This window comes from Carassius auratus, chromosome 27 (genome assembly GCF_003368295.1).
Source record: "Carassius auratus strain Wakin chromosome 27, ASM336829v1, whole genome shotgun sequence".
NCBI classification, from domain to species: Eukaryota; Metazoa; Chordata; class Actinopteri; order Cypriniformes; family Cyprinidae; genus Carassius; species Carassius auratus.
The window spans coordinates 21816053-21829596 of NC_039269.1; the positions used below are offsets into that span (position 1 = coordinate 21816053).

Genomic DNA, 13544 nt, shown 5'->3' on the forward strand with positions numbered 1-13544 from the left:
TTGTGGCAAAAAATAAAAATAAAAAAGAAAATCCTGTATACAGGGACTTTTTTTTCTTTTTTGCCATGCATTGTTCATAGAGCTCATTAATTGTAGTGGTGCCTCAGGTGTTTGCAGTGTGTATACAGTATGTGTATGCGGTCAGCAGTGAGAGCGCATAAATATAACGCGAAAGCACATTAAAATAATGCACGAGTGCGAATCTCTCTGTTCGCAGCAGATTTCCTTTGCTCTGTCACAAAACCGGTCGTGCTTGCTCAGATACACGCTGCTTTGCGAGGAGAGAGTGTGCACACTTAAAACGTGTCTCCTCTCACTTAAACGGCATCCTGTTCACTAACAAATTCACTCTATGCTCATGTGTTAGACATGAATTATTTTCGCACGTTTTTATTTCTAGCCTTTTACCGCAGTGAGAACGCTCTGATCCGTCAACATTGGCTCAGAAAAAAGGTGCATCACAGACAGTGTGTGAACCTGTAGTTAGGCATATGCGCACGCTCAAATCGTGATTTTAGGACGTTTTCTTTTAATCGCACAGCCCTAGAATGGACTGGAAATGAACAGAAAATAATTGGCGGCCCACCTGCAATACCACTGCGGCCCACTAGGGGGCCGCGGACCACAGGTTGAAAACCACTGGTTTAGGGTTATTGCATGTAATTATGCATAATTTACTACAGTAATCAGATGTAGTGTGTTTAACAAGGACACTGTAAAATAAAGTGTTACCAAATAAAGTATAACCAAGATTTTAATCTGACAGTTTCACTGTTTTGGATCTCACTGCTTGTCTTGAGCCTTTTTTGTGTATTTATATGAAAAATGCAAAAAAGGAAGCACCTACCTTAGTGTAAACCCCCCAGGACAGTTCAGTCTCTGTTACCATGACAACGATCCCAAACATTCCGAATATGAGGGCATAGTCACTAAGCCGCTTGCGCTTCTCAAAAAGTGCCCTCCTGTGGCCCAACTTGTAGCCTATATCTTTATTTTTTTTCTGTGGTGCATTGCCACTCTCTCGGACCAGGCTCTCATTGGACGCCTTGCTGGGGTCCTCGCCGCTGCCCTTGGAGACGACCACTTCCAGGCCGGAGCTGTGAAGAGTCTGGAGCGGCTGGGTCTCAGAGTCATGCTCTTCTAGGTTGCGTCGTGACGCCGCCAGGCTGCCCAGTGGTCTTACCACTCCTCCATTGTACTTGCAGCTGTTCATGGCTATCTGAGGGAGTGAGTGTCTGCTCTCGGAGAGGGAGGGCTTGGATCCAGCATGGCTCAGCTTTGTTCGCTCACCATGTGCCTGTCAGCAAAAATCACATACAGACATATAGGTGTCAGCAGCATATACACTGGAACCCAGCATTAATCTACTCTGTTGGCCCTGCTCCATGACCAGAGTAACCCAAGGCACATTTCATCAGAAAACCTACTGAGGCATCTTCACGCCACAGTTTAGAAAATGACTATATCCAAATTACAGTAAACAAACAATTCATGAATAAAGCCTAAATTTATACAAATAGTATTATATTAATCCTCTACTTTTGTAATGAGCAAACTGAGGTCTGCTAAACAGTCAAGTAACCCTAAGCCAAACCCTGATCCTAACCCTAACCATATAGTAAGTACATGTAGTTAATTAATATTACTCAGTGCATAACTCAGTGCATAAGTATTCCTTTTTTAGTTCCTTACTCTGAAAGAATGCGATGGCAGAAATTAGCAACACAAAACATACAGTATGTGCAGCAATCTTGATGGTTTGCAGCCTAAATTTCCGATATGGGGAGGTATAATGACGTTTGGATGTTTCACTGTTTGCCTGGAGTGAAGAGTGGGCTTTCTGAAAGTCGTGCTACTGGTGTTCTCTCACACTCCTCAATCAGGGTGTCTCTCACAGGAGAACAAGTAGCAGAAAGCAGAAAACCCTGAGTGGAACTAAAATGTTTCTCTTTATATTCAAACTGTAGCCAAGCAAAACTGTGTGTAATATAATATCAATCTAATATTTTACAGCTATGTTTTTTTTTCACAAAATAAAATAAACAACCAATCTCCTCGCCCAGTGACAACATGTCATTAAAAACTGTAAGGACATAAAATGTTTGGCTATATTAAAATTATTACATTCCCTTAGATGCTTCCATTTCCCTGAAAAATAATCACAATCTACAATAATTGTGCAGCTAATTAATAAAAAATTACAAAAGGCCAACTTCTTTTTTATATAGAAGCAATATCAAGGCTGCACTGATATACAACTCTGACTATTTATACTTTTAAATATTTGAATATTATGACAGATAAATTATATAAGGCTGATAGGCCTATTAAAATTATGGACTATTTCTCATAAATAAATAAAAATATTACAAAAAAAAAAAATCTGAAATACTATAAATGATTTTTGACATTTAAAAAAATCTTAATTTACAGCAAGTAAAGGGATATTATGGATTGCTTAAGATCACATTTCATTTTTAAAGAATAACATCAGTTTTAGATGATGGCAAATGTCATATAAACCTAAAAATAGAGGAATTGAGTATGTACAATTAATAGGGCTGTGAATCTTTGGCAAGGCAGCGATTCGATTCGATTACGATTCATAGGTTTTCGATTCGATTCAAGAACGATTTTTGCAAATTTAGAACGATTCAATTTGTTTCGATTCACAATTAAATTCGATTCGATTCGATTATAACAATTAGATTCTGCATTCTTTAAGTGCATTCACGGGATTATTTAAATGTTTCTACTAAATTCTTTAAATGCTTAGTCAGGGGGCAATTTACAATAGAAATCGCGATTCATTCGATTCTTAGCATTTTGAATCGATTACTGTCCAAGATCGGCCGTTCACGATTAAAAAAAAAATGTTTCAAGATCGATGCATATGAATCCACAGGGTTTGTAATCGATGCATCGAGAAAACGAGTGAATCGTTACACCCCTAACAATTAAATATACTATATTGGTTAATACTGGTAATTAATTATAGTATAATAATGCATTCAATTTTCAAAGCTCATGTACTGAATATCAGTGACAGGTAATTATCACAGATATTAGGCATTACAGAACATAGTATTATAATCCTTTTATTGTATTGTTTATTGAATGACGTGCATGCATTCTGCATTAAAAGTGTAAAAGTGCTAAATCTACCTTTAGCAGAAGTTTAATTACAAATTATTGACTATGACAAATGTGTGTTAGCTGTCAGTTTGCATGGGGTAAACACTATTTCAACAGAAGCTATTTATTAGCACAAATTTTCCATTGGTTTAATGATTCTATTGGTTTTATGGCTTTATGGGGAAATGCTGCAAATTCAAAACTCAATCCACACTGAAAACATTGTGTTATGTAATTCTGATCAAATAAACAGAATGTATAAGTATGCCCTTTGCACATACTTTGATTACAACCAACTAGACTGATGAAGAATGCAGAATGTAACATCACAGAAAAACACAGTTACAGTGGCTAGACACAGTGGCTTTCGAGTTTAACAACATGGTCTTACATACAACAGCCATTTCATATCACTTCTTTCCTAAATGTTCTGAACTTAACACATTCCAAACAGCCCATCAGCTAATGTAAGTTTGAGTGTGTCAAATTTTTAATGTCAGTACTATTAATAGTAGGCTCTGAACACAGAAGAGGCCACTTTGAAATTGATGGTATTAAAATCACTGCAACCGCTGCAGCGTTGGTGACAGGAGAATATGCCAACAGTATCATCTACCTTTGTATGAAAGCTATAATGCAAAAACACATCACTAGTAGGCACATCTTCAAAAAGGATACATTTTGTATCGGAGGATGAGGAGAGGGTACTTGCAGAACATTATACAAATTCACTCCAATCTCTGTGCTTAGATGCATTACGCAACCTTTCAGTGTTTTCTTCTAAAGCAACTAGGAATGACCTGGCATGATCACATTCAAAAAGTATTTATTGTTTAAAAATAATAATAATTTGTAACATATTGATTTCAGGTTTAAACACTTCTCTATGTATTTTTCAAGACATCTCCATAACTTGATATTTGTTTACCCAACACCATTTTCAACTAAAATCTGAAAACTTTTTGTCTGTTTTGGCTGTTCCTTTACACAACAATGTCATGGGGGATTTGGTGGTATAAAAAAGCATTATCTTTAAAAACAAGTTTCAAAGTTCAAACTTTACAAGGTTTTGAAAATAATACAGTTAACAGTGTAAACTACAAGAACGCAAACTTGTAAAAACAGTGACGGCATGCAGATTACGTGTTTAGGCATATGTGTGTATGTGCAGGTGTGTAGTGTTTCGCTACAAAGTGACATCGCCACCTACTGGCCTGGCATGCATAATATAGCATTATTATTAAGTTCCGTGTCAGTTCAAATTATTATTACTTGCCTATAAGGCCGTTAATGGATACCTAACTAGCCTTATACCATGCTACAATCCATCATGCTCCCAAAGGTCACAAAACGCTGGACTTTTGGTAGTTTCTAGGATAGCAAAGTCAACTAAAAAGGGGGTAGAGCTTTTTCGCATTTGGCTCCCAAACTCTGGAATAGCCTTCCTGATAACATTTTGGGTTCAGACACACTCTCTCTGTTTAAATCTAGATTAAAAACACATCTCTTCCACCAAGCATTCAAAAAATGCATCTCATAATTTGTGAGTGCAGTTGCATCTGATCAAATGCGCATTACTGTTCTTTAGCTTGGGTTAAACTAATTTATTTTACTTCGTTGGAACAGAAGCTATGCTAATTATGTCTCTGTTTGTTTCTCTGTTTTGCCACGGACTAGGATTTACACAAGCTCCATTCTGGATCCAGAACACCTGAGAAGAGATGATACTGACCCCTCAGAGGACCTCAGATGATGCTAACCCTGAAACAACATACAGAACTAACAAATATTGCTACAAGTGTGATTGCATCATATAATAATTGCTGTTAATAGTGTTCATTGTCTGGTTGACTAAGTCTTGTATTCATTTTTCTGAAAATTCCTGTCATGTGCACATAAACTGACAGTCACCACTGATAAGCTACTACTAAATATTGTAGAAACATAATTTTCTGTAAAATTGCTTTGCAATGATTTTTATCATAAAAAGCGCTATACAAATAAACTTGAATTGAACTGAATATTCCTTAGTCATTTTCACAATGGCATTTTGACTATTAGGTATCAGAAAGAAACGTAATAATTCCGTGTTCATCAGGCTCATTCATATGTTTTATGCAATCGCCTGTGGGTTCGGCTGAGATAAAACTATACACATTTCCTGACATGATTCTGTGATGCTGGACATTATATCACACAAAGAAACAAAACATGGAGAATGTGGCTCTTGGCAAAATCCACGGAATGCTTTTGTGATTATTTTCTGTACGATGGAGTGTTGTTACTGAATGTCCTTCATTAAACCTTTAGAGCAAACTGATCCCATTTAAATGGACCTTTTAGTCTGGGAGGAAATGAGGTGGCTTGGAAGATAAAGTTGGGACCTTTAAAGGGTTAACAATAGCCCTTTCCTCTTCTTCCTTCTTATAAATGTCTTCCTGAAGCAGGTTTGTTTTTTTTAACAACAGCATTAAGGTTGTTATGTTAGGGTGGTATGACTCTTAAGAAACAGGAGATAAACAGGAGAACCTCTGTGAGCAATGCTGTGGTTCTCTAATATACCAAAGACACATGTTGCTATACTGAGATTATTTGTTAAAATTTTGTTCCGATATCTCACACACTCTCTCTCTTTTTTTTTTTACATACCCAAAAATGTCACAAATAATGCAGAGAACTGCACATCTATTTTCTTTTGACAAAGAGAAGCCACGGCCGTAATACAGGTTTAGAAATTGGTGCTTAATCATATGAAACACGGCTTCTAGACTTCAGTTTGATATCAGTAACATTGCGTTAATATGGAGATAGGGCTGATATGACACTAAATTGCTGATTGTTTTCTTTCAGGTCTTTAATTTTTCAGCATATAATCTATTAATTAATTATATTAGAGAGGTTTATCAGATGTTTCGCATGACATTACTTCAACACCAGAGCGAGGATCACTGAGCAAGCAAAGAAAGGCCAGCCAAAAGGAAACTCTGTACACCGGCAAGTATTTACAAGTAAAGCATGGAAGTATATGTTAAGCCTTTTGAAGCACAATGTCTGCGCTTGTGGAACTGTGGATCACACAGGCCACAATAGCAAACTACTATTACATTTTTTTGTCACAGGATATTGTAACTGATCGGTCCCTCTCAGCCAAAATAGTTTTTGTTTAAGCCATTAGCCAGAACAGAGTGGTTGAACAAAATGTTACAAACGCGTTGGTAAGGATATCAGCCCACACGAGTAAACAGCTTTTTTATAAAAAGCACCACAGGACAGCAGTCAAAATGCTATGCACTTAGTTATGTATGAGGAAAAGAATAGCTTTTAAATGCATGTAATTTAACAAGCACACAAAACATGTTATTAAATGTCTGACTGAATAAAATGAACTTTACATGATGTCTTCCCTCTTTTCTGTTAGGAAAACAGTGCCAGTGCCAGTGTGTCTGCAGAGTACAGCTGGACACATCTTAAATGGAGCAATCATGATCTAAGGATCAAAGCTTCATTTAATGATACAATTAAATGAAATGGAGCGTAAATAAACGGACGTGTGGGACAGATATTGAAGGTTATCTGTTGCAGTTCCTCAGATGAAAAATAATGGACAGTTTATGTATTCCAAAAGTCCTACTGTTTGCGTTACCGGAGCAACAAGTCTTCCATTAACAATGCTTTTACACAATAGAGTAGTATTCAGAAGTACTAAAGGTCTCTGACTCCACCCTTCCCGCTATATTCTGCCCAACTGATAAGACAATCTTAATGAACTTCCTTTGACTGTATACTCTCATTAGTATCCTCCCTTTCAACTATCTAGCATCAGATATCAAGAGGGTTTTTTTCTTTTAAAAGGTCAGTTTATTTTTCTTCCTTTGTTAGCTTTCTTCCTGTCGTACCAGTGCTGCACTTGGGTTAAATCCAACCTTGAAACTCTGGAAACAGCTAAAAAAACAGTGTGCTTGGAGAGATCGGTGAACCATACTAAAACATTTTAGTGAAAGGTGCAGTGTGTAAATTGTTGTGGAAACTCATTTAGAATTTTCTTTTCATGTGCTTTTCTGTATTATTTTTATATTTTACAAATCCGTATGGTGACACTGGTGCACAAATTACACTCTTTAAGGTCAATTATTGACCACGATGCAGAAAGCCGAGAATCTAAACAAGGAGAGGTGATTTGCATTAGAGATATCTGTGAGATATCTAAGGGACATTGTTTCCTGATAAAGAACAATGATAAAGTCTACTGCAGGAAATGGATTTGTGCTGATTTGGATCTTATCCGCATTTTAATCACCACATTATTTGGCTATATATTCTATAAAGCATTACTCTTGGACTTGGCTACTACCCCCCAAGGAGATAAGCCACTGTGATCGACCTAATAAAGGTATTTCAGGACCTGAGAGAGAGCAAGAGAATGGAAAAATGAATTGAGCCTCAGTAAGTGGCATCAGATAACAGGGTCAGAAAAATAAACGGAGCCCTGGGAGCTGTTCGAGTCTTTTGAATGATCTGCAGATGAAGGCACTGGTGCAACAAATAATGAGGGCATCGTTTGGGCACACTCTAAAAGTGGCACAGAGACACAGTTATTTGCAGTACACTGTAAAAATGATGTTTTGAAGTTAAAGATTACTTGAATACTTTTTATGAGAAAATGTCTTTCTACTTCAAAATTGAATGTTAATTTGAATGTGTTACGTACTGTTACTTCAATTAACTTTGAAATTTGTTTCTACATCACATTTGTTTCAGCATAGTTTCACGTAAAAAGAGATTCAAGTGTGTTTTTATTTTTTCATACAAATGCAAAAATGAAGTAACTGAGTATGATTTCATAACTTAGTTACAAGCGAAACTAGATCTCATTTTACACTATGTTCTGTCCTGTGACAGACAGCTGCTCTGAGGAAAGGAAGAGTGAAAATTGATATCAAAAACTTTTGAGACTTTTTCTCAAAATCAGTACTGGATTACTTACTGCATTTCTTTGCCTTTGTATGGCTGTAAAGATGAGTAGAAATTACATTTTAAGAATTTAATTTAAGACATATGAAATTATTGAATTTTCAAGCGGCAATAATGATGGTCAATTACATTTTCATAGTTGCATTTTGTTTCCTATTTTAACTATTTTAATACACATTTGGGCACTGCAATAAGACCCTTCATAAGAAGACAGCATCAAGTTTTATATGGCCTACTATGTCAAATGAAATGTCTGTGTTTGTGGGTCTGTGTGTGCGTGTGAGAGGGAAAGAAAGAGAGAGAGATAGACACGGTGGGTTTTTATGTCCGCGTGAGTGTATGCACGAGATGCAGTGTGCTTGATGTCATCGTGTTGATAGGCTGCTTTCGAATACATGTTTAAGCAAATCAAATTAGCTTAAAATGTCGATAATTCATTTCACAGAAAAACAACATACGACAGGCGTGGCCGCATATAACGCATCCGGGTAAATTCTATATGAGAGGTATATTGAGAGCTGTGCTGGTGGCCATACATACATAACCCACCTTGTGTTTGCCTGCGCGATTTTTCCTGTCCTCCTTGTCGTGGGGCTCTGGCCACAGTTGACTGCTGGAGCCGTACGGGGGACTGCTGTTTTCACTACTCGAGACCGACGAGTTCCTCTCTAGCGCTCGCTTGCATCGATACGGCTGCAAGAGTGCGGTTTCTCCCTCCCGGTATCTGCTGCTGCCGCCGCTGCTGCTGTCTCTGTCACTCCGCTGATGCTGATGCTGATGCTGCGACAGCGGCACCTGCTTGTTTCTGCTCACTTGCCCCGATGCGCCGATGCAGTAGTTGACGAGCAAGCTGCTGCCCAACAGTAACTGAGCTTGAGGCTCAATTAATTGCCTCTCCTTCTCAGCTTCCTCGTGTTCATTTATCTGTCCTTGACCAGAGTTTGGCAAGAGTGACTCAAAGGAGGGGTCTCTTTGTTGATTATTACAGGGTTGCTGCAGCAACTGGTTTTGGTCTCGACGCCCCCACTCTCCGATGATGTCTTGTTTGTAATTAGCACTCTTTTGGCGCGTATCCCGCGTATTAGAAATGCGCGAAGGCAGAGGCGGCGGCGGCAGATCGGATGGGGAGGGCTGCGGGGAAACGGAAGATCTGTGCTGGGGAGAATGACTGCTCCGTGAGAGCCACTCCAGATGGCACTGAGAGGCAGATGAGGCCCCTGGAAACGGATCTCCGTGACCGGTCAAAGGCAGGCACTCGCCGTTCCCGACGCCGCGGTCCGGACAGGGCTGTGCATGTCGGCTGTGATGTAAGGAGGTGGATCGCTCCTTTATCGATGGCGGTGGGGGCGGCAGACTAAAGAGCGGGGCGACTGGACGAGATCCTTCCTTTTGACTGTCACGAGCGTCCGTGTCGTTGCTGTGCTGCTGGTGGACAGCTCCCGCGTGCCGATGCCGCATCCCCTCAATATCCGCGTCTTGTTGTGGTCGCTCCTTTGCCTTGTAAAGCACCGACACCCATTCATTGCGATGTGCCCCAAAAGAACCGAGCTGCCTCGTCTCATTGGTGGGCTCGAGCAAGACCTGCCTCGTGACGTTATCGCCGAGATGAACACCGCCCTCGTGTGAAAACCGCTTTATGTTTACAGTTGATAAGATTAAACCTGAGATGCGAATTGGATATTAGCAAGGTCATGCACGCGCGAAAGATGGATGTCTTGGCGGGATTTACTTTTTCATGCCTGTGGCACTGAATGACGATATTAAAAAGAACGAGCATCAAACACTTCAGGGGACAGGTGCACCTCTTTGATTAATTGCTTTATGATATTATTATGATGTATACGTCCAAACCTGCGCGTAAAAACTATGGTAACCGAGTGTTGAGTGGAAGGCGATAGCTAAGCAATATATCACACGAGCATATTAATAGACATTAATGATATCGCATTTATAGCTAAGTGTTCAAATAATCACGTTTTTAATATTAGAATCTATTCATTACAGACATGTATAGGCTATGTAGGCTATTCATTTCTTGTAAGATCTTATTCATTTACATGAAGTTTCACTATCCCTGCATTCACTGATATTTCCAGGTTTTCCATGACTGCAGGAACTTATAGCCTAATTCTAAAGATTACTTTATAGACAGAAATTCTACTTCAAATGACAACACTGCTTAAAAAAAGTGCTGCTCACTACTCCACACTGCTCATGTCTAGAATGCCATGAAAACAGAAAAGAAGATTGATACAGTGCTTTATTCCAAATCAATAAACTTTGCAACCGGAACTGACTGTTGTATAGTGTGGAATACATCACACTTGAAAAATACAAGGACGACTAATGAAGAATGGATCTTCCATTTAAGCACAGGGTGCTCCGTCCTTGACAGACACACACTCATCAGAAACACTAATCAATTTATTATGCTGTCCCCAAGTAGTTAGTTTTGCATAAAACATAAGATAATGCATATTCCAATACCAAAAATACATTAAAGAGTTGGACACTGGAAAAAAAAAGTTTTGATTTATGATCTGATTCACTGCTGTCATAAACCACAAAAAATGTTTCAGACAGAATAATTTATGCACATGCAATTGTTAAATATCTCAACAAGTGCAGACAAACTGTTCTCAAAATAAAGAAAAAAAATATTTTGTATTTTTGAAAAAATTCTCCACCTACGCTCACTCCAGCTTGTGCAATGAGGCCAATTTTCAATCTGCAATCACAGAATGCCAATTCATCATTCAATTTCCTTGTGATAACATCTATGTTAGAGATGAAAGACTTCACGCATTTGTGAACGCACAGATATAAATAACTTTCCTCATTAATATCAATGATAGTTTACTGAGGACATCCTATTATGCTGGATGATAATGAGAATGGCGATGAGTGTTGGAAAGAATGAGGATAAAGATGCTCTCTTTGGTCCTGAAATAACCACAACCACGAGAGCTGTGGATCAGGCATTGCTTACATTGTTAGGACTTTTCACCACGTGAAAAAAAAAACAGCTTAATAAATCAACAGAAGAAATAACTTTAAATTAAATTCTATAAATACAGAAAGATTATTGTGGCATTTAGGTTAATGGAACAGAATTTGCATTAAAAAAGAAAACCGATGTCATCGAAAGCCCCAACAGTACAAAAAAAAGATGTAAAGATTGTTATTTTAGACAGACATGCCTATAAAAATAATTATTATTATATAATGATAATATAATAATATATCATATTATTATATGATTGTATGATAACAGAGCATTTCAGAAACTCATTTCTGGCATGTAGTTATTTGAAAATGATATGCTCCTAGGTTCTTACTAGCAAAAGTCATAAAGTCTGCCCATTTATTAATAGAATAATGCAATAGAAAAATCAATATTGATATTATCACCAAACTCTAAAATAAGAAATTGCAATTGAAAATTTTAACTGTTGTAATATTTTGATACATAATATACCCTAATATGTATAATATTTAAAGATTTTGAGTAAAAACGAAATATTCAAATCCCATTATTTCATATTGGTCAAGGTTTAGTCACAGAGTATGTTAGATGGCATATAATGTCAAGGCATTTTACAATCCTGTCTATATTTTTGATAGATTCACACTTCATTGTTATATAACATGCAGTGCTACATGCAGTTATCAAAATTATCAGTAAAAAGCAGCTGTGATGTTTTTTTTTTTTTTTTCTTTCAAATATGGATAGAGAATAATTTATCAGCGAAGGTCAATTTACTGTAGTGCATCCCAAAATGAAGTACGACAGCCTGCTTGCATAAAAACGAAAACTGAATCTCTCTCTTACACACACAAACACACACACACACACACACACACACACAGACAAACACACACACATATGTACTGCTTCAAATGCCTCTAATTTGAATAAGAATCAGGCAGACACTGCTGTCAGAGTTTGCACTGGACGGCATGCACAATTCAATATGAAGCATACAGTCCCTCATGTCGGATTGACTGAGAGACATTACCTCTGAAACACGCATCACAGGGCAATACAATCTATGGAATGTAATGAGAATGATACGACAAATCAGCTCTTTCACGTACAAGGATATTTTAAGGGGAAATGAAGGAGCTGAACCGAGCTGACAGAAGTCGTGATCTACAAAGATTATTATACATGCCTAGTGGGAGAGGACGAGGACCAGACTCATTACGCCAGACACGTTTGCTTTTCAAAACAGAAATTACATTCTAAAATATTAAATATTGCATATTAAAATGTTACATTTTATGGCAGTATACAAAAAAGCAGTAAATTTAAAGTTGAAAGATTTGTTTGTTAAAAAACAGACAGCCTTGCTGTATTTTCATTGTAGCTTGAATCAAGACCCTTTCAGTTCCATCGCCTGCACTGGTTAAGAAATTATATTTGTTTTATTATATTCATTTACACATTAATTTCGCTTTTTGCTGCTTTATTAATGTTGCAGTTGTCAAGAACGATGAGGAAAGCAAATTTTGATACTGGCCAGCTTGCTATGTGAAATTGATTGATTTAGTTATTAATGCCACTATAATTTCAAAACTAAATAAGGCCATAACTTAAAAGGAGATAAAAACACAAATAAAAAAACAAACATAACAAATAAAGTATGGGGGGAAACCCTCACTAAATGTGATTAAAAAACAAACATGTACTAAAAGGCACTTGGAGGTATGGAGATATTTTCCATCTTCCCTGACAAAGGTTGTCTGTATAAATGAAAGGGCAACATTAAGATAGGTCAGAATAAATCATCACAAAGAAATGCTTCAAAGGCCTTGAGAAACCTTCTTTCATCACCTCTGGTCTGCCATTTTAAGGCTAATACAAACAGAGGGAACCACATGAAATACCAAATGTGAGGCGGTGAGCTGTGGCATTAAAACTTAAATGTCCAGTAAGTTACAGAATCTCCACTTCCTTACCTTTACACCTTACACATTTTCATTCACATCCTTCTGAACGCTCTTTGACGATGACATCAGCACAACAAATAAGATAATATGAAATAAATACATATAAACCGGTTCAAAATAATAAGAGGACGTAGTTTTCCAGAATAAAAAGGGTATTCCACGCCGACACAATTCCTCGTTGTCCTGTGTGGACAGATTCTCGGTCTAGTGACGGGCATGCCCTCCAGCGCGTGAATATGCATGCGACCGATGGCGCGAGCACTCTCCGCGTTTCCTCTTCAGTTTCATCTCCAGAAATTGAACGTTTGGCTCTTGAAAGGTATCGTATCTCAAACCGGAGTATAATAGAAAACACTTCCCCCGCAGTTAATTGGGCTGTACACGTCGTGACTAATTGAGAAAAAAGTAAAAATCCATACGGATCGTGTGTTTCACGTGCAGCAACTAGTAGGCTACAGTATATTGGTCGCGAGATCCACACTGGA

The 13544-nt window shown here is 37.8% G+C and overlaps 1 protein-coding gene across 5 annotated transcripts in view; it reads right to left on the bottom strand.

The window, feature by feature from the left end:
• The window catches only part of kcnn1a (potassium intermediate/small conductance calcium-activated channel, subfamily N, member 1a), a 37314-nt gene extending 23770 nt beyond the window's left edge, over positions 1 to 13544 (bottom strand). For 2 of the 5 annotated variants that reach the window (XM_026206629.1, XM_026206628.1), the window contains exons 1-2: positions 8656 to 9854; positions 848 to 1297 (exon numbers count right to left, since the gene is read on the bottom strand). In XM_026206629.1, the coding sequence (XP_026062414.1) occupies positions 848 to 1297; positions 8656 to 9564 (1359 nt within the window). In that variant the 5' untranslated portion in view covers positions 9565 to 9854. Of the gene's footprint in view, positions 1 to 847; positions 1298 to 8655; positions 9859 to 13068 lie in introns of those variants that run through there. The other 3 variants (XR_003276043.1, XR_003276042.1, XM_026206630.1) reach the window with 3 other exon arrangements.